Genomic DNA, 21,671 nt, shown 5'->3' with positions numbered 1-21,671 from the left:
TGATGGTGAACTTGGTTGAATATTTATCTCGGGATAAATTCTAGAAATGAAACTGTGAGTCACAGTATGCAAATTTAAAGGTTTTAGTTAATAGGTTTAGTGGCAGACTCTTAATTCCAAATTTAGGTTGCTGACTTCAAGGCTGGTTTTTATTGTGGCCTGCTATTCTTGGATTAGGATTATTAGTGGGAGATAAGATTGAATTGAATTGATTTCAGGTTGTAGATCAGTGTTTCTGAAACCTGGTCTTTGGGTATATGTGAGTTTATAGAAACCCTTTCCAAATTCTGGCATGTGCTCTTATCATGTGTTTTTATTTCCATAGAAGCTTTCTTGAACACTTCAGTGTGAGGGTGGGGGAATGGCAGGAACTGAGGGTGGGGGGTGTTGGTGGTTTTGTGTAAGCATTGTTTATGGGAAGAATCCCAGGGATGACTTTTGCACCTTGTTGTGATTGGTGTACAGCTCTTTCTTTGTCAACCATGATTTCTTCTTTTTTAATTTTGCAAATTTTTTTAAAGTTTATTTTTGGGGGGGGTGGTCCATGTGTGAGTAGGGAAGGGGGAGAGAGAGAGACTTCAAGCGGCTCTGCACTATCAGCACAGAGCCTGATGTGAGGCTCAGTCCCACAAACTGAGATCATGACCTGAACTGATACCAGAAGTTGGATGGTTAACCCAGTGAGCCACCCAGGCCCCCCATTGTGCAACTCTATCTTAATTACATAGGCTAGTTCTACAGATGTATTCTGCAGTATTGTTTCATCAGTTATTCTAGTGTGTTTTTCCCACCTACTTCTATACTTTTGAAATAAAAATGCTTGTGAAAACATTGGAACTTTTGTCAGATGAAAAAAAACCTAGTTTGTCAGAAATGTAGATTTCACACGTATCTTGTGTCAAATAATGTAAATCCCATTAATAATCTAAAATGTAGATTATTGGGGCACCTAGGTGTCTCAGTTGGTTAAGAGTCCAACTTCAGCTCGGGCCATGATCTCGCATTCTGTGAGTTCGAGTCCCGTATGAGGCTCTATGCTGACAGCTCAGAGCCTGGAGCCTGCTTCAGATTCTGTGTCGCCCTCTCTCCCTCCCCCTCCCACTCTTGTGCTCTTTTTTTCTTTCTCTCTCAAAAATAAATATTTAAAAAAATAAAATGAAATGTAGATTATTTATTGAATTAGCAGTGCTTACTTAATTTTGTGTTGAAGTCATGTAATGAGCACTGTAGAGAAAACCAAAGAAGAGCATGGCTATCCTTAACAAAAATTTTACATTATAAATGAGAAAGTATAATATTCACATAAGAATAAACTGTTAATCAGTGCTCACTAAGCCCTGGATAGGCAATTACATATTTATACAATTAAAATTTGGTTTTAACAGTTTGATCTCAGTTGAGGTGGAGGAAGTTGGCAGAATTTATCTGACGTACTTTAATTCATTGTCTCCTCATTTTAGGATTGCATTTTAAAGACGATTTCTGTGATTGACTTGTCTTTTGGAAGATTAAGCCCACTCCAAGAGGACTTGTAGCTGGTCCTCGCCTTGAGGAAGCAGTGGCTTGTTTTCAAGAAGCCACTTCGAATCTAAGGATCTACCCAGCATGCCTAATCAAGGCGAAGACTGCTATTTTTTTTTCTATTCTACATGTACCAAAGTAAGAATTGGCATTTCCAAATCAGTTCTTTTTATACTTTCTCTAATAAAATTTGATAAGATTTACCCAGTATATTAAGTTTTTATGTTTTGTTTTGCTCAACTGTTTAATATCTGGTACCTGCTACCATTTTTTTAAAAAGAGAATAGCACTCCTGGGAGAATTCCTTGTTCCTCCTTGTTTTTTCTCTTCATTTATGCTCTTCATGTTTTACGGGAGTGGAAAGGTCTACAGCACATAGTTGTCATTCACTGTTCTCTTGTTGATAATTAGTCTATTCAGGGCCACTTCGGAATTAGGAGTACTTTGGCCTGGCTTGCAAACTTGACTTTTATTTACTTTGTTTTAAATGAATGAGTGGGTAGTATTGTACTTCTAGAAACTATCGTGGGTTGAATTCTACTTTTTTCTTCAGATTTCCTGCTGAGTAATCAAGCCATTCTTCTAAATATGCTTTTGTAGCATTTTTGCTTTTTCTCTGTCAAAACTTCCTGTTTTTCTGCTTGATTCTTCTGCAGCTACGTTTAGATCTATCCATTTTTCTGTTCCTTTATGACTAATTCTATAATTGTATATGTTAAATTTTTTTAAATCATCTTGGTGCTATGTTTAAAATAATCAGTTTTGAGCAAAGCTCTGATCATATATAGCAGTTTGCACAGCAGTAGTGTTCTGTTTAAGATATTACCATTGTATAGAGTATATAATGAAGCAGGGAATTACACTTAAATCCAAATCTCTTAACTTTCTGATTTTCCATCAAAAGCTAGATATACAAATCAAGATGTGTGAAATGGTTTTGAAGAACTGTAAAATGTATTTTTTTTAAGTGTACCACTTTCAGTACTCCCACTTACCTTTTTGAACCCCTCTTTTTGACATCTCAGCTTATGTCACTTATGTTGTCAAATCAGATGAAGGATACTGTCAAGGAAATTATACATTTGTTGATCTCAGGTTGTTCTTGTCTTCCTCCTGCGCTGTTTTCTACCTTGCCTGTTTCTCCTCACCCCTTTGTGTTTGTCCAGATGCCAGGAAACTGTTTTGGTACCACATTTCTTTATTCTCTTTGTTTACAGGGTGACAGCTGTCCATTCCGTCACTGTGAAGCAGCACTAGGAAATGAAACTGTTTGCACATTATGGCAAGAGGGGCGCTGTTTTCGACAGGTGTGCAGGTTTCGGCACATGGAGATTGATGTAAGGTTTCAGTTTAATTATCCCATTACTAGTGATGTTAAATTAACCCTGATCCCCTCATTAAGGTGGTGTGTACCAGATTGCTTCACTGCAAAGCTTTTCTTTTTGTAACTAATACAAATTTTGTGGAGAGGTACTTTGAGACCCTGTAATTGCCCCATTTCCTACCAGACTTTCCATTTTTTCCACTTAGTTATTTATATTCATGTGAACTCAAGGTTTTCTCTTTTATTCAATGTGTTGCACTCCATTACTGTCATTTTTATCAGATTGACCTAGATTTGCCCTTCAGGCTGATTTTTGTGTCCTTTTGATGTTTTCATCATTCTTTGAACACCTTTTTGCTTACTGGCCTAATAAGATTTTTTAGGCTCATCCTGTATTTTTCCTTCTCCAGCCTTGGAATCAGCCATTTCTCTAAGGAGCCCTAGATCCTGTTAGTGAAGAATGATAGATGTATATAGAAGTAAGATTTGGGCAGCTCCTGGAGTCTCACTGCTTCCAGGCCTGCAGTGGACAGAACGAGGGAGTATATAACTGTATTTATCTATATACACACGTTTACCTCATTATTTATTCTTTATGTCAGCGTATTGAATCAAGAGTTCACATAGATGGCTTCAGTTCACCAGCATTGCAGGGTTTAACATAGGCTTCTCCTTTTCCATACTTATAACTCTCTTTTCCAAAACTAAGAAAGTTGCGTCCCACTGTCCTTAATATTTTTTTATTTTAATATTTTTATTCTAGGAGAGAGAGAGAGACAGCGTGAGCAGGGGAGGGTCAGAGAGAGAGGGAGTGACAGACTGAAACAGGCTCCAGGCTCTGAGCTGGCAGTCAGCACAGAGCCCGACGCGGGGCTCGAACCCACAAACCGCGAGATCATGACCTAAGCGAAAGTCGGATGCTTAACCGACTAAGCCACCGAGGCGCCCCCCACTGTCCTTAATAATAACTGATTTTATCAGTCCCCTGAGCAAGCCAGTATTATACCATAGCCTTCTCCTTCCTCTCAGGCTCTGACGTCACCCACAACGCTGCTGCTCGTCCACAGGGACAGTTTTCTCACCTTATGTTGGTTCCAGCAACCCTGTAACAAACCTTTTCCTCTTCCACCATGAGGTCTTCATCCTCCCCATGCTCAGACCCCAACATACTGCTCTGGACTCCTCTCCCCATGGATGCCCTTTGCACACCTTTGGTCTCTGACATCTGTGTTGGACAGCCCTCCTGTGTGAGATGCCTACTTTTCTCACCTTGTGTGTATTCTGACTCTAGCAGGTCTCCACTTGGGAAGACCCTTCCTGGCTCACCCAGCTTGGTCATTGTTGCCCATTCCAGGCTGGTCCTCCATTAATATACACTCCTCCTCCTACACTGGGATCCCTTCTGCACGGAAGCCTTGCTCACCCTGCTTGGTTACAGCACTGTGCTGGCCGCCCTTCCAACTCCTCCTGGATTTTGATACCCTTGGCCTGTTCCACACAATGCCTTCCTCATTCAGCCAGCCTCTGACACCCTGCTCTGGACCACATGCCTTTTCCTCTGCCAGCATGAATGCCCACCTCTCCTCTCTCAGCCTCACCTAATGCGTTTGGACTACATTGTTTGAAGGAGGTGGGGAAAGAAGGAAGAGACTGACTATGCAGTTTATATGCCTGGGGTCATAGAGCTACTCCAGGTGGGCTCTAGATTTATGGCCTCTTAACTGCATTCTATGCTGCCTGTCTTCTAAAGAGCAGGGAATTCGCTAAATATATTCAGAAAAATACTCTGTAGCTTTTGAAAATTAATGTTGTAACATTGCTGGCAAAGTGTAAATGGGCACAATTCCCTAAAAGGTGTTGTGTGTCAAGGTCTCTAAGAAGATCTACATTTGGAAGGGCTCCTGTGTGGCTCTCTTGGTTAAGCGTCCAACTCTTGGTTTCAGCTCAGGTCATGATCTCACAGTTTGTGGGTTCAAGCCCCACATTGGACTCTGCTGACAGTGCAGAGCCTGCTTGGGATTCTTTCTCCCTCTCTCTCTGCCCATCCCCTCCCTGCTCATGATCTCTCTGTCTCACTTAAGTAAATAAACTTAAAAAAAAAAATTGACATGTATAGATTCTCTAGAACTCATGAAACTCAGCACATAGTTATATTTCAGGGCCAAAATTTATTACAGTGACGAGGAGGTACACTGATCATTAAAGAAAAAATGACACAGGCAGAATCTGGAAGAATCCATGTGTGGTTTTCTTTTATGATCTCCCTCCCAGGAGGGGTCACACATAGCACACACTTGCCCCAGCAGTGAAAGTGCAGCACCATGTGTGAGATGTCCCTGCCCAGGGAAGCCCATTAGAGACTCAGCATCCAAGACTTTTAATGGGGAGAATCATGTAAGCACCCTCCACCTATCACATTCCAAACTCTAGACTCTTCAGAAGGATGGCAGGTGTTCACCCTGAGACTTGATATTTGCACAGTCTAGGCACCGTGATCAATTAACTGACTAGGAACATTCCAAGAGCCAAGTTCCCACATGCCAGCCAAGGGTCAGCTGAGCAAGTAGGCTGCCTAAGGAGAGCGGCCTTTGGGCTGTATTTTCAAAATTTCTGTGGCAGGGTCGGGGGGAGGGTTGTTTTGTTTATCTTTGTGTCATCTGTGCTTATATGTGCAGAAGGAGATAGATGCAGAATCACTCATTGTAGCATAATTAGTAATGATAAAATATGTGAAATCACTAACCTTCATTTAAAATAAATTTGCTACATTCAGGAGCGCCTGGGTGGCTTACTTGGTTAAGTGTCCAACTTCAGCTCAGGTCATGATCTCATGGTTTGTGAGTTTGAGCCCCATGTCAGCCTCTGTGCTGACAGCTCAGAGCCTGGAGCCTGCTTTGGATTCGGTGCCTCCCTCTCTCTCTGCCTTTCCCCCACTTGGACTCTCTCTCTCTCTCTCTGTCAAAAATAAAGCATTTAAAAAATTTTTTTGATAAAGTGAATTTGCTACATTCATACAGTGGAGTGCTGGGCAGGTGTTAAAAAATTTTTAAAGGGAAACAGTTGATAAAGATTGGGATATATTGTCAGTGAGAAAGCAAAGGGTAGGATAAGGTGCATTATATGCTATCATTTGTGTAAAAAAAAAAAGAATTTATATTTGTTTTTCATTTGCATGTGTATTTTTAAAATCTCTGGGAGTATAAAGGGGAAACGTAGCTGGCACCTGGGTGGCTCAGTCAGTTAAGTGTCTGACTTTGGCTCAGGTCATGATCTTGCGGATTGTGGGTTTGAGCCCCGCATCAGGCTCTGTGCTGACAGCTCGGAGCCTGGAGCCTGCTTCAGGTTCTGTGTCTCCCTCTCTCTGTCCATCCCCTGCTCACGCTCTGCTTCTCTCTGTCTCAAAAATAAACATTTAAAAATTTTAAAAAGATACTTTAAGGGGGGTGGGGGCGTAAAACACTGGCCATCAGGGAGCGGGGACAGGAATGGAAAGGAGCCTATTACTGTAACCCCTTCTGCATGCAGTTGATTTTCATTATTCATGTTTGCAAGTTCCCCTTCTCGCCAAAGTTTATTTGTAACCCCCAAATCAACACTCGTGATGCTTTCATGGGCCATCTGCAGATGCATGCAAGAGCATTGACAAATTTGAGTCATGGCGACTTACACACCCCCAGCTGAGATTTGACAAGGTGACACTCTGCTGGCTTGTTTCGGTTCTCATATACCATAAGCAAGTGTCCTTTCTGGGGTCTGTTTAAAGCTTCGTGTTTTGCATTTTTGTCCTTTTTGTTAGTGATTTTGCTGATTAAAGTGGCTCCCAGGTGTGGTACTGAAGTGCTGTGTGGTGTTCCTGGGTGCGGGGAAGTTTGGATGTGCTGTATGTGGAAAATACCTGCATTAGATAAGCTTCAGTCGGTTGTGAGTTATAGTGCCCCTGGGCTTGAGTTCAGTGTTAATGAATATATTAAACAAGGTGTCTTTAAACACAAACACACCTGCAACCAGTGCTATATTGATCATTTGATAAAACTCGGACCAGAAGCTTGAGGGAACCTGACTAACTCTAACTCTGTATTTCCCTTAGGACCAGTCTTGTTCCCTGTTAGCTAATTTAGTGTTTGTGGTGACTTCATAGAACGTAACTACTGCAAATAATGAGAGTCAGCTGCATGTCTTTGGACCATGTGCTGTATTACTTTTTAAACATTAAGAAAAAATTCTGTAGGAGAATGTTACTATGGAGGGTCTGTTGCTAAATGAAAAATGTATACAATTAGATGGAATACTTTTGTTTTAAGTGTACATGTAGACATTTATAATTTTTTCTTTTCCTTTTTCTTTTTTTTTTAGTATACTATGCCCAGCACAGAGCTTGAACTCATGACCCCAAGATCCAGAGTCGTAGGCTCTATCAGCTAAGCCAGCCAGGCACACCTTTAGTTATAGATATAGATACAGATACCTGTTTGGAGAGAGAATTCCGTATGTCTCATCGGGTGATAGCATAGCAAGCTTTTATTAACATTTTCCAAGTGTTTTTCATTGTGCATTACTTTTCATTTAGAAGCAAATCCAGTGGAGCACCTGGGTGGCTCAGCTGGTTAAATGTCCAATTCTTGGTTTCAGCTCGGTTGGTTTTTTTTTTTAATGTTTTATTTATTTGAGGGGGGAGGCAGCGTGAGCAGGGGAGGGCCAGAGAGAGAGGGAGATACAGAATCTGAAGCAGGCTCCAGCCTCTGAGCTAGCCATCAGCACAGAGCCCAACACAGGACTCGAACCCATGAACTGTGAGATCATGACCTGAGCCGAAGCTGGACACTTAACCGACTGAGCTGACCAGGCGCCCCTCAGCTCAGTTCTTGATCTCAAGGTTCGTGTGTTAGAGCCCCACAGTGGACTCTGTGCTGACAGCTCAGAGCCTGGAGCCTTCTTCACGTTCTGTCTCCCTTTTTCTCTTTGCCCCTCTCCTGCTTGTGGTCTCTCTCTCTCTCTCTGTCTCAAAAATAAACATTTTTTTAAAAAGAAGCAAAATCCAGTAAGTGTGTTAAACAGATTAGATAAATGTTATGTGACTTGTGCACCTAGAAGATACCATACAGAGGTCATACAGTAATTTGAAAACAGCTTCCAGGAAAGAAGTAAAAACTTAAGCAAAGACAGAGCCAGGAGCATGAGGTTCTGCCTTAAGGAAGGAGTAAATGAATAATTGTTACTTTTGTCTAAAAAAGATTAGTAGCTATTATGCTTCCTTTTGGGTGTGCCAAGTAACTGATAACTTCTGTCCATTTCTTCGAAAGGTAAAGGTATTTGCTCTACTGTTTAAAAATAGGTAATCACGCAATGTGGCAGTAAACTCAGGACATCAGTTTTATAAGTACTTTTTTTTTTTTTTTAAAACCAAACTGCCTTTCAGAGATGTTGAGCTACTTTTCATCTCTGTTGTCAGTACATGGGGCCCTGTGACTCTCCCACATCCCCACTGACACGGTGTATTATCAGATAATTTCTCAATATCATCAATTTTCATCTTTGCCCTTTTTGTTGCATTTAAGGATCTTTTATAGTGGTAATTGATTAACTGCTTTTCTCTTGCATATTTTTAGCTTTTTGAAGTAATGCTGTTATTCTTTCCTAGAATTTTATTTATTTATTTATGTTAGAGCACACGAGCGAGCATGCATATGTGCTCAAGTGGAGGAGGGGTGGAGGGGGAGAGAGAGCAGGCTCCCCGCCCAGTGTGGAACCTGATGCAGGGCTCCATTTCAGAAATGTGAGATCATGACCTGAGCCAAAATCAGGAGTCAAATGCTCACCCAGCTGAGCCATCCAGGAGTCCCACTTTCCTACAGTTTTAAAGCTTAGGTTGCTTATTATGATGAGAGCTCCAGCATAACCCAACAGATGTGATTCTGTTTTCCCCCTTTATCTCTTGATTGTCGCTAACCACTCCCTCGAAACTCCTCACTAACCTGACTGCTCTACCACAGAGAAGTTTTGCCTGTTTTGATCTCAGTATCAGTAGAATAACACTGTGTGTACTCTTGTGTGTGGCTTCTTTCCATTTGCAGTGTCGTGTTAAGTGTAGCAATGGTTTATGCCTTCTCAGGGCTGGGTAGAGTACTCTTGTATGAAAAAACTACAGTGTATTTATCTGGCATTGATGGACATTTGGGTTTCCATTTTGGAGCTATTACAAATAGTATTGTTGTACACATGTGTACATGTATGGGAACTGATGTATTTCTGCTGGGCATGTATTCTGTGACACAGCAGTTTATTCTAGATGTGAGGGTGTTTCTTTTCTCATTCCCCTTCATAAGAGTGCAGTAGCTGGGGAAGGAAAATACCAGTCCTTAGTGTGTGATACGTGCCTTACTTAGAGAAATCACTAGAGGGAAAATTGATCTCAAAGCTATGAACTCTGAGCTTCAAATAATAACTGCGGTTTAATGAGTCCTTTCTATGTGCTAAGTGTTTCATCTACGTTATTTCACTTATTTCTTATAATAAACTTAAGTAGACAGCTACTCTTACTGCCATTTTATAGCTGAGGATACTGAGACTTAGAGGCCATCACATAGCCAGTAGGTAGCATAATGTTATCTTTGATTCCAGAATCTTAACTAATATATTATCCTGCATCTGTAAATTCAGTGCAGGCATTTAGAGGTTCCAGAATGAGGGCAGGGAGGAGACAACAGCAGATGAACTCCTTCCCTTCCCACTTCATCTCTCCATCAAGCATAAGGAGTGTCACTCTCAGCAGCCCCTCTTCCTCATGCTCATAGTCAGCTCACATACCTCAGAAATTATTCAGAAAACAAATGACCAAGTTAATACAGGTCACAGCTCATTTTTTATTTGAAAACAATGTGTTTTTTCTTCTTATAGAAAAAACGTAGTGAGATTCCTTGTTACTGGGAAAATCAGCCAATGGGATGTCAGAAACTGAACTGCGCTTTCCATCACAACAGAGGACGTTACGTTGATGGCCTTTTCCTACCTCCAAGCAAAAGTGAGATATGTTTTTAGTTTTAAAAGAATGGTTACTATTTAATGAACATCTGCTATGTGCAGTGTACAGAGTACTTTAAATACACTGTGAGAACAATTTTATTTCCACTTTATAAATCAGGGAACTTAACTTTTAATTAAAGTTAAATGACTTGTACATAGCCCTGCTCATAAAGCAGTATCATAATCATGATTAAAACTTTGTCACCAAAAGCCATGCTGCTTCACAAATGTTTCTTAGCATGACAGTTTAGATTATTATAGCTTTGTTTCCCATTTTCTTATCAGACCCAATGACTTTTTCAAAAGAAACTTGATTCTCTGGGCCAGGGTTTAACAGTTCTGGTCCTCCCTCTGTTTTATAAAATAAACTTTCATTGGAAGGAAGCCATGCCTATTCATTCATGTATTTTCTATGGCCAGATTTTACGCTCCTGCTGCAGAATTGAGTTGAGACACAGAGGTCTACAAAGCCTGATACCTTACTGTCCATCTCTTCACAGGAAGGGTTTGCCAGTCCTGCTTATATGATTAAAATTTGATGGCCACACATTTTGGCTCCTGTTTAAGAGAAAAAAGTGGGTTAGCTCCTCTCTGGTTTGGTTCAAAAGTGTTAATATCTACTATGTCTTTTAATAACTACTTATTTGTTGAGCAAAACCCTCAAATTTCAGTATTAAATGTCTAGAATTTGCAAACAATTTTATGCATCTGGCCTCCAGATTAATCTGTGTTTTGAACACCTACTTTGGGTGTGTTTATGTACAGAGAAGTGTAGCTGAAAAAAAGTGTAGCCCTAGTTTCCCTTCCTGGGAGTGTAAAACTTAATTGTGAAAATGGGGAAATCAGGTATACAAGGACATAAGTGCTCTTGAGGAAAATGCACCAAACTTCCATGTGTTTGGAGATTTTTGATGAAGTGGGACTTTATCTCCTGTTTTTAACTTCTGGCTGATGTTGTACCTCTAGCTGTGCTCCCCAGTGTGCCTGAGTCACCAGAAGAGGAAGTGAAGGCTAACCAGCTCACAGTTCAGCAGAACAAACTATCTGTCCAGTCTAATCCCTCCCCCCAGCTGCGAAGTGTTATGAAAGTAGAAAGTTCAGAAAATGTTCCCAGCCCCACCCATCCACCAGTTGTAATCAATGCTGCAGATGATGATGAAGATGATGATGGTGAGTTTCAGCTTTTTCTCTAAGGCAAATAAGTGACTGGGGTCATTTGGTGAGTTAGATTCAGGATTAGAGCCTGTTGTTAATCACACATTTGCCTTACATGTTGATACATAGATCAATTTTCTGAGGAAGGCGATGAAACCAAAACACCCATCCTGCAACCACCTCCCGAGGTTCACAATGGACTACGAGCAGCTTCTGCCCGCAAACCTGGGGCCAGTTTGAAACCAGGTGAGGAGAGGCTGTGTTGTTGATGGTGCCTGCCCGTGAGTCTTCCAGCAGTATTGAATGTGCCCAGACCGTTTTAAATAACTTGGGAACGTTGATCATGGTCACCACCACCTCTGTCTCCTCTGCCTCCACTCCACGCACAACCAGACTTACATATGCTGTCTCTCATTTGTCCAGAAAACATTTGCGTGCTTGCTGTGCACAAATAAAACCCAGAGGGCGTGAGGCGTTCGTTCCTCATGTGGTTTGTTTGCATTTCTCAGGTGAATGTTTGAATTTTGGAATAAAAACCCTTGAGGAAATTAAGTCAAAGAAAATGAAGGAAAAATCCAAGAAGCAAGGTGGTAAGTCATCAAGTTTGACATGGTGGTCAGATTTTGCTACAGGAGAATAACAGGAGTGCTTCTTCTAAGAAGGACGCTTGGCGGCAGCTAGAGTGAGCACATGTAGTTTGTTTGGAGTGAAGCACCAACTTCTTGAAATCAGGGCTGCTTTTTAACTCAGAGCTAGGTGTGGACAACAGTTCTGGAAAGAACTGCTCTGTCCTGAGAAATACAGCTCCAAAGAATGGCATACAAATCATATTAAGACAGGAAAAACTTGATTTTTGAGTTGATGAATTCTTCTCAGGAGCTGCTACAGTTTTCTTCTAGAGCTTGTCTCAGCCTGGTTGCTCTATACTTCCAGCCCTAAAAACTACAGATACAGTGTGAAACATAGTATTTAGAGAGGATCAAGTGGTTGGTTCTAAGTACTCCCTTGCTAAAGGTTGTTCTGTAGGAACCTTGGAGCTGTGTTTTACAGACAATTAGAATACAGATTTTAAAAGGTTGAGTTGACACATGCTTGGTGGCTGGTGTGCTTCTGAAGTTAACTTTAGGATGCTAGCCTTCTTGGCAAATAAAAGAAGGTTAGGTGCCTAAGTCACTGAAAACAATTTTATATTTTACTTTTACGTTGTGACCGAGGCAGGTAAGACATGGGGGTTCTCTCTTCTCTTGCCCCACGCTAATTCACTATAGGCAACTCAGCTTGCCTATGCGGGACTGGCTTGGAGTCATCCAGTGGTCTGTGTCAAACTTAACTGGGCACAAAAAGAAAATTTCTTGGCTTGTAATAGCTTTATTTTTTCATAAATTATTCGCTGTTCTCTGACTTGTTTTATTCAGAAGGTTCTTCCGGAGTTTCCAGCCTTTTACTCGAACCTCAGCCCATTCCTGGTCCTGAAAAAGAGAATGTCCGGACTGTAGTGAGGACAGTAACTCTTTCCAGCAAACAAGGTGAGATACAGGTCGGTCTGGGTTGAGAGCTGTCAGGCTACTACTTTTAAATAACTGGGAGAGCAAAGTCCTAGGGCATAGCCAACCTTGGATGGATTTGCAGGAAGACTTTAGTATGTTGGTTAGATACAAGGATGAAAAGAAAAATCAGTGCATTTGACTTTTACTTAAAAGGTTAAAATTCTTGTTCAAGCAGCTCTCACATTTATGTATACTTAATTCTTATATTCACCCCATTTATCTGTATCCATTCAACAGATTTATTGACTTCCCGTTGGGGGTCAAAAACTATAATAAAGTCTTTAAGCTATAGGAAATTGGAAGTGTTTTCCCTTAATAGTTTTCAGTGTGGTAAGAAATAATGACACAAGTAAGTGTAGTGTAGATACATTTAAATGTGCTGTTCAAACAACAAAGAATTAGAAGAAAGAGAGCTCACTTTTTGCTGGTAATCAAAGTTCTGTACGAGGGTGACCAGTGGAGTAGACTGTGATTTCATTGAGCGTATCGAAGTGCACAAGCAAAAGAATAGCTTGGGTTTTATAATCAGTTGGTTAGACACAACCTGTGTTCATATACAGGCTACTGTTAAAATTAGGACTGTGTTATTAGTTCCCTTTGGGCTGTGCATTTGGCTATTTAAATTATTTAATAGGGCCCCTGGGTAGCTCAGTCAGTTAAGCATCCGACTCTGATTTAGGTCATGATCCCATGATTCATGAGTTTGAGCCCCTCGTGGGGCTCTGTACTCACAGCGCAGTCTCCTTGGGACCCTCTCTCCCTCTCTATCCTTCCCCTACTCTCACTTTCAAATAAATAAACTTAAAAAAATTTTCATAGGTTAAATCTTTCCCCCCCAAGGAGATACAGTCTTTTTAAATTATTATTAATAATTTAATTCCAATGAGATACAGTCTTAATACTGAGATCTGATTTTCAAGAGACTTCCTGGGTGGACATAATTTCAGAGTATACTTTGTAACCCATTATTAGTTACTGAATACAGAAAAATTGGCTAATGGTAGAGAAATTCTGTTTTTGCCATTTCAGGAGAAGAACCCTTGGTAAGATTGAGTCTAACCGAGAGGCTGGGAAAACGAAAATTTTCAGTAGGTGAGATAAATTTTGTGCAGATCCTTTGTTTTGTGTTTATGCATCAACATTGTGTGTCCTCCAGAACTCCTTTGTATGGATGTCACATTGATACTGGTTTGCTGGTCCCTCTGAGTTTCTTGGCTGCAAGAACTTACAGAATTTCTTTATGTTTTTCACATGTGCTGGGACATTTGTATTCTCTAACATTGAATTCTAAGGAAGCTGGTGAATGAACACCATATAAACACAGAATACTTAACAATTCTTCTGCATTGTCTGTTTGCTTATGTTTCTTAACCTTGCTGAAGATTGATTTAAACTCTTAAACTAAGTTCTGTCTGTCTGTAGGTGGTGACAGCGATCCTCCGTTAAAGCGTAGCCTCGCACAGAGGTTAGGGAAGAAAGTTGAAGCAACAGAAACTAACACTGACAAAGCACCAAAGAAAGGTACCTTCATTCTAATACACTTTGTGCATGCGGGTGTGTGTGTGTATGTGTGTGTGTGTGTAATCATGACAGTTCTCTCTAGTAATGTTATCAGGGACAGTTTGCATTCTTTTTTTGTTCAGGTAAATTAGATTATCTTGTGTCTGTATTCAACAAACATTTTAATGTTTACTCTGCTAGATTCTAGGTAGACACCACTGGAGAAAATAAATACCATCACAGTCCTCAGGAGTTTATAAGATAATGGCAGATGGGGATACTTCTATATATTGTGATAAATTCTGTGACAGAAAAAGTACACAGTGTTGGGCACCTGGATGCCTCAGTCATTTAAGTGTCCAACTCCTGATTTTGGCTCAGATCATAATCTCACAGTTTGTGGGATTGAGCCCCGCCTCAGCATGGAGCCTGCTTGGGATTCTTTCTTTCTCTGCCCACCCCCCACTTGCATGCGCTGTCTCTAAAATAAATTTTTAAAAAAGTACACAGTGTTATGGGAGCACATAGGAAATGCATCTATATTACTGTCAAGGAAGGGTTCCCAGGTTGAAGCCTAGATCTGAAACATGAGTTAGGAATTAGCCAGGTGATGATGAAGGGCCAGAGGCTGTGTCCAGGCAGAGAGAATAACATATGCAAAGGAGAGAGAAAGAGCACATATGGGCGTGCGGGTGAACAGAGCAGAGGGAGAGAGACCATCTCAAGCAGGCTCCACCCCCAGCATAGAGCCCAACGTGGGGCTTGATCCCACAACCGTGGAATCATGACTTGAGCCGAAATCAAAGAGGCAGACACTTGACTGACTGAACCACCCAGGCACCCCCATCTAAAGACTTTTAAGCCATAGTAGAGACTTTGGGCTTAGCAGCAATCCATGGGAAGCTTATGAACAAGGATCAAAAGCTCAGATATGCATTTTAGAACCATCACCCTGCCTGAAAGATGGAAAAAGGTTAGAAGGAGACAAGAGTGCTGTCTAGAATATTAGTTAGCAGGATGTTAAAATCGTCTGGATGAGAGGAGTTAGTGGCATAGATACAGTGGTCCTGGAAGTTGGCATGGAGAGATATGGACTAACCTGAGATGTTTGGGAGTTACAGTGACTATGTGGTTGAAGTTCTGTTTACAGAAAGAACTCCGGTTTGGAATTTTTTCCTTTTATGACTTAGTGAAACATTGGTGTTAATTACTATTAAAAAAAAAAAAAAAAAGTGTGTGTGTGTTTAGTTTTAACTTCGCTCTTTTTTTTCTTTTAACGTTTATTTTTTGAGGGAGAGAGCACGAGCAGGGAGGGGTAGAGAGAAAAAGGGATGGGATCTGTTGCAGGCTCTGCACTGACAGCACACTTAACCAGCTGAGCCACCCAGGCGCCCCCAAGAGGCTTTGATGAGTAGATGAGTTTAGAGGCTTCCTTTCATTCTCAGAGCAAATAGAAGTTATTCTTTTTTTAGGCAGCCCTTTTTCTCCTTCCCTGTCATATTGAAAACTAAAAAGCATATTTTAAATAGATTGGAGGCATGGGAGCCTTTTGATGCCACTAAGATTTTAGAAGGCTGTACAATAACAAAATTATTTCCCAGAATTCAGTAGTTTTTGCTCTTCAGATCTAAAAAAATTTTCTTTTAAACTTTCCAGAGTACTCTAGGGAATCCATGATTCACATAGGTCTGCTTTGTGGAAAAGAAAATTTTTAAGATCTTAAGAGATCTTTTTTTTTTTCCTTAAAGAATTTGCATTAGAAGACAAGCATAAGCCTAATTTGTGAGCTTTGGGGGGGGGAGATTCTGGGGCACCTGAGCGGCTTAGTCGAGTGTCCAACGTTTGATTTCAGCTTTGGTCAGGATCCCAACATCATGGGATCAAGCCGTTTCAGGCTCTGCACAGAGCATGGAGCCTGCTTGAGATTCGCTCTCCCCTGCTGATGAGCTCGTGCGCGCGCTCTCTCTCAATTAAAAAATAATAGTAATAATACTAATGAAGAAAAAAGTCTGGGTTCAACTTTTTGTTTTTATTTTAATAATTTTTTTTTTTTNTTCCAAGTCGCTGAAGGAGCGGTTAGGCATGTCAACTGGTCCAAACAGTGAGGAGGCAGCAGGTAAGTAAACTCTAGAACCAACTTCTGTTATTTCTTTCCTTACCATAACAATTTAAGTAATTAATTACTCACTGGTATGAATTCTCTTCTTCAAAGACGGAAAAACGGTTAGTTCATCATAGCGTTAGTAGTAGGAAACTAGAAACCACTTAAATATCCAACAGAAATTCAATTACTGTAGGTAGGTACCAAAGTGATTATTGTCATAAGTCACGTTTTTAACCGTAATGATGTTGAAAACTTCTCTTCATTGTATTGAATGAAGAAAAGTTACGAAAGAACACATAGTGCTTTTGACCTTTAGATTTAGAGTAAGAACCTTATTTTTGGAGGAGGAGGATGTTTATTTTCCTATTCTAAAAACTTATTCTCAGGAATAACATCCATATATATGAGATGATTCCAGTTTTGTAAAGATAAAACTATATACCTATAAAGAACACTGCAAAAAATACACCAAAATACTAGTGTATGTTTTATTTGGGTATTGAGGTTTTAATTAAGCATTCTAATTTTCTTCCCTATATTTTGTAACTCTTTCTGTACTCTAATTTTTAAACCTTTTTTTGTTTTTGTTTTAATTTAAGATTTTTATTTTTAAATAATCTCTACACCCAACGTGGGACTCAAACCCACAACCCTGAGATCAAGAGACACATGCTTCACTATCTGAGCTAACTAGGCACCTCTAATTTTTAAACCTTTTAAATTTGAAAGTCTAACTGCTTAGTGTATATATATGTATACAATTTAATGAGTAGTAAAATGAACATGTACTCTAGCGGTTCAGTTTTTTTATACATTGCTAGATTTAGTTTAATGCTTGCTTTTTCTTTTAAATAATCTCTTTGCCCAAAGTGGGGCTCAAACTCTTGACCCAGAGATCAAGAGTTGCATGCTCTACTGATTGAGTCAGCCAGGTGCTCCTTACTTTGATGCTTTTTAGTTTTTATATCTGTGTTTATGAATCATGTGAGCATGTGCCCTTCTTTATTCATCCTATCTTTATCTGGTTTGTAGGTTAGGATGTTGTCAGCATCCTAAAAAGGGACTCTGACGTCAAACATTCTTACCCTTGTAAAGAACCTGAATTTATTCTTCAGAGGCTTTTAGTTGGGATTTTCTTTATCCCTCCCTACTGTGCTGTGACTTTAGTATGATAGATCTAAACATGGAACTTTTTGTTCATTCAGCCCAGTAGTCAGGTGGGCTCTTCAAACCTAAGGATTTACCTTCTTTAGTTCTAGAAAACATTCTTCTAATTTCTTTGAGTATTCCTTTCCCACTCTTCTTTTTAGTTTTCTGTTTGTGGAATTCTTACTAGACAGAGGTTAGAACTTTTAGACATAGGCTTCACATGTCTTTTAATCTTGCCTTCAAATTCTCCATTCCTTTGGTTTTTTTTGTTTCTTTGTTTCTTGTTTGTTTTGGGGTTTTGCCTCACCTTCTATGCCCGTTGCTTGGCTTTATTTTCTAGGTCAGGAATATAGTAAATATTTTAGGCTTTGTGGTCTGTGGTCTCCATCGCAGCTACTCCACTCGGCCATTGGGGTGTGAAAGCAGCCTTATACAATATGTAAATGCATCCGTGCAGCTACATTCTAACAAAGCTGTATTTATAAAATTGAGACCATGGCCAGATTTGGCCCAGCAACTAAAGTTTGTTAAACCTGTTCTAGATGGCTGATTTTTGACCAGGTTGGTCTTTCATTATTATTCAGTTCCTTCTGTTGGATTTATTTTTGCACTTGTGTTTTTATTTTCCAAGACCTTTTTTTGGCTCTCTGTTTTCTCCCTATTTTATAGCCTGGTTTCAGGCGGCTCTGGAGTTTCTAAATTGAACCTTTTAAAAAATGTGTAAGTGTATTATTTGGTCATCTTCATCACTTTTCTCTGTTTATTTTGGTTCACTTTATTTTTTTATTCTTAGAGAATACACAAGCAGAGGGCAGAGGGAGAGAGAATCTTTTTTTTTTAATACTTTATTTCTGAGAGAGAGCGTGAGCAGTAGAGGGTCAGAGAGAGAGGGAGAGACACAGAATCTGAAACAGGCTCCAGGCTCTGAGCCAGCTGTCAGCATAGAGCCCGATGCAGGGCTCGAACCCACGAACTGTGAGATCATGACCTGAGCCGAAGACAGACACTTAACCGACTGAGCCACCCAGGTGCCTCAGGGAGAGAGAATCTTAAGCAGGCTCCATGCTCAGCGCAGAGCCAGACACAGGGCTCGATTCCACAGTGCTGGAATCATGACCTAAGCCAAAATCAAGAGTCAGACACTCAACCAACCGAGCCATCCACCCAGGTGCCTCTGGTTCACTTTTAATGTTACTGCTATGTTATAGCTGTAAGTTCATAGCCTGGGTTTCCTGTATGGGTTCTAACCAGCTTTTTCCCATGTGGTCCTCCCTCCTGGCTGGGAGACACGAGTAAGGTCTGCGTAAGTGGGGACAGTATCCCAAAAGGCAGTTGTGGGGGTTGCAGGCTGGAAGGCTGGGGGCTTATGCCATTGCCACAGTAAGAAGTTTTTTTTTTTACTTTCAGAGCAGAGTCACTTTCTTTCCTTGCCTAGCTTTACTTTTTCCTCTTCTCCCCTGTTCTTTTTCTGCTTGCCATTTGTTTCATCTTCTCTCTTCAGCCCTGACCTCATAATGTGCTCCCCTCCATGGCAGATTCTCCTCGATTTAGGGAGCAGTTCCCAGGATAAGGTCATGACTGGTCTGGCTGTTCTATAAGACATTCCTTAAGTTTCTTTCTTTCTTTTTTTTTTTTTTAAAGTTTCATCATGAAAAGGTCTTTATTTTGAGAGAGAGCGCACAAGCATCAATGAAAGAGAAGGAGAGACAGAATCCCAAGCAGGCTTCGCACTGTGAGCGCAGAGCCTGATGTGAGGCTCAGTCTCATGAACCATGAGCTGAAACCAAGAGTCAGATGCTTAACTGACTAAGCCACCCAGGTGCCTCCCATCCTTATGTTCCTACCCACTGTTGCTTTTCCTGCTAGTTTGGCAGTTTTTCTTTGGCTCTGCTGGAAAGAACGGATCTCACTCCTACAGGGGTTGTTGTTTTTTTTTGTTCTTTTTGTTTTTCTGTAAATTCCGAGGGCTGCTGTCTGATCTCAGAAATCCTTCAACATTTACGCTCTGCCAGTGGCAGCCCTGTTTTCCGGTGCTATTTTAGGTTTCTTCTACTTTTATTATCTTCTCAATCGTTTTTGATAAAATTTTGGAGTGGAGAAACAAGGTCTTCATGTCTCCATTCACGCACTTCCTTGGAGTGGTAATTCTGAGATCAGTCCACCGTCTTCAGATGGAAGAATTTTTATTTGAGAAACCTAAGGAAGTGATTCAGTGCCTGTTTGAGAGCTTTCTATGTACAGCTACTGTACTGAAATATTTCAGATAACTAAATATAGCCACTTCTTATGATGTATCTGGTGTGGTTGGAAATAGCACTTGTAGTACTGTGTGAGCAGTGCTGTGATCAGAGAAATAAGCTAGATTGGAGGGTGTCAGGTTCTAAACCGAACTCAGTTAAAACTAACAGCAGGAGAATGAGACCAGTAGGGAATATTCTGTGTAGAAGGACGGCACATTCAAGGGTTCAGAAGGTGAAACCAAGTGTGATATGTTTAAGGTTGTTAAAGGATATTTGGGGGTTTTGAACTTTCATGAAAAGCTGTCATTCACTTATCAAATGTGTGTGTAGTGTGTACAGTCTCCCAAGTTTTTCTTGTTTTTCCCCACATTACATCATTCTTTTAGCCCTTCAGTAACGAGAACAGGCCTATCTGTCAGTGTGAAATTTGCTCTTTTAAGCAGATGCAGAATGTTGAATATATCATTAAAAATAGCTCTTCAGTGGCATGCCACTCTCCGAGCCTTTCCCATTTTACTTCTGCCTTAGACCTGTTTCACCCCCTTCTCATCCTTCACATGTCGCTTAAGTATTACTTCCTCTGAAAAGCTCCCCTTAAGCAATTCCTAGACAGAGGTTGGGGTTCTTGCCATCTGCTCCCGGGTACCACTACACTTCCCCGTCAGCATTATCATTGTCAGGCGCCTGGCTGGCTAACTCCTTAGGACAGAGTGTGACTCTTGATCTCAGGGTCAAGAGTTCAAGCCCTCATGTCAGGTATAGGGCTTACTTCAACAACAACAATAAAACCACAACATTATTTATTATCATACTTTGTTGTTGCTTATTTGGTCTGTCAGACTTGAAACTACACGTGGGCAGAGATTATGTTTTGCTTACCGTTGTTTTTCTAGCACAGTGTCCAGCGCACGTTTAGATCTGTAAGTGGATGGAAGAATTAGTTCATTACTCGTTTGGTGAGATGTACAATGACAGATTTCTCCAACTAGTAAATGCTTTTGAGGTTCTTCAGGAATAAGCTCCTGAATAGAACTCCAACAAATCAGTAATATTTGCCATCTGAGAATTTTCCTTGAGGGCCACTACCTGAAACTTGGAGTATTCTGAAACTGAAATTGAGGTGAATAATATTTTGATCATTTTAATTACCTACCTAAATGATACTACTCTAGTAGGACTCTGTCCTGATCCAAGAACAGAGAGCACGTAAGTTGTTAAGAGATAAACTCCAAATACAGTGACTTGTTTTTTCCCCCGTGAAAACAGAGAGAGTTACTAAAGTTGGTGAGATCCACGTGAAGACATTAGAAGAAATTCTTCTTGAAAAAGCTAGTCAGAAACGTGGAGAAGTACAACCTAAACTCAAGACAGAAGGACCTTCAAAAGTCGATGATTCTACTTTAGGAACAAGAAGCCCCTCCACTATCCGAATCAAAACCTTCTCCGAGGTCTTGGCAGAAAAGAAACATCGGCAGCAGGAAGCAGAGAGACAGAAAAACAAAAAGGATGTAATGTGTGTCAAGCTGAAGACCGATAGCGAAATGAAAAAAACGGTGGTTTTGCCGCCTCTAGTCGTCAGCAAAGCGCAGTCCGAGGAGCCAGCAGCGAGGCCCAAGTGTATGCAGGAGGTGCGCATCAAGACGCTGGAGGAGATTAAGCAGGAGAAGGCCCTGCGTGGGCAGCAGGGCTCCGAGAGCAACATCGGCTCCCAGCCGCGGCCCGAGGCCACCCCCGGGGCCAGGCGGCTTCTCCGAGTCACCAAAAAAACAGGTAACAACACAGTGCAGTCTGTGGCACCATTTCCCCAAATCACATTTCAGAGGGTGGTGGTGCATGGGGTGTTCGCAGGAGCTCTGTGAGAACTGTGCTCCGGTAACTTTGAAAACCACTGGGTCAGGGGAGCCTGGGTGGCTCAGTCAGTTAAGCGTCCAACTGCAGCTCAGATTTCACAGTTCATGAGTTCGAGTCCCTGTATCAGGCTCTGTGCTGACAGCTCAGAGCCTGGAGCCTGTTTCAGATTCTGTGTCTCCCTCTCTCTCTGCCCACCCTCCTGCCCCCCACTCATGCTCTGTCTCTCTCTCTCTCAAAACTAAATAAACTATAAAAAAAAA

General features: G+C 41.0%; 1 protein-coding gene across 1 annotated transcript in view; it reads left to right on the top strand.

Annotated features, from left to right (window-relative positions):
• Positions 1–1,575: 1,575 nt before the first annotated feature.
• Positions 1,576–21,671, top strand: part of ZC3H11A (zinc finger CCCH-type containing 11A) — a 26,889-nt gene continuing 6,793 nt past the window's right edge. The window contains exons 1-11 of the mRNA XM_077772069.1: positions 1,576–1,659; positions 2,739–2,858; positions 9,740–9,863; positions 10,832–11,035; positions 11,150–11,266; positions 11,530–11,610; positions 12,436–12,546; positions 13,597–13,659; positions 13,990–14,088; positions 16,076–16,183; positions 20,827–21,330. Of these exons, the coding sequence (XP_077628195.1) occupies positions 1,606–1,659; positions 2,739–2,858; positions 9,740–9,863; positions 10,832–11,035; positions 11,150–11,266; positions 11,530–11,610; positions 12,436–12,546; positions 13,597–13,659; positions 13,990–14,088; positions 16,076–16,183; positions 20,827–21,330 (1,585 nt within the window). The 5' untranslated portion in view covers positions 1,576–1,605. The remainder of the gene's footprint in view (positions 1,660–2,738; positions 2,859–9,739; positions 9,864–10,831; positions 11,036–11,149; positions 11,267–11,529; positions 11,611–12,435; positions 12,547–13,596; positions 13,660–13,989; positions 14,089–16,075; positions 16,184–20,826; positions 21,331–21,671) is intronic.

Source organism: Crocuta crocuta, unplaced genomic scaffold (genome assembly GCF_008692635.1).
Source record: "Crocuta crocuta isolate KB4526 unplaced genomic scaffold, BGI_CrCroc_1.0 scaffold318, whole genome shotgun sequence".
Taxonomy (NCBI): domain Eukaryota; kingdom Metazoa; phylum Chordata; class Mammalia; order Carnivora; family Hyaenidae; genus Crocuta; species Crocuta crocuta.
The sequence above is the reverse complement of the archived record's forward strand: the minus strand, read 5'-3'. Positions and strand labels throughout refer to the sequence as shown.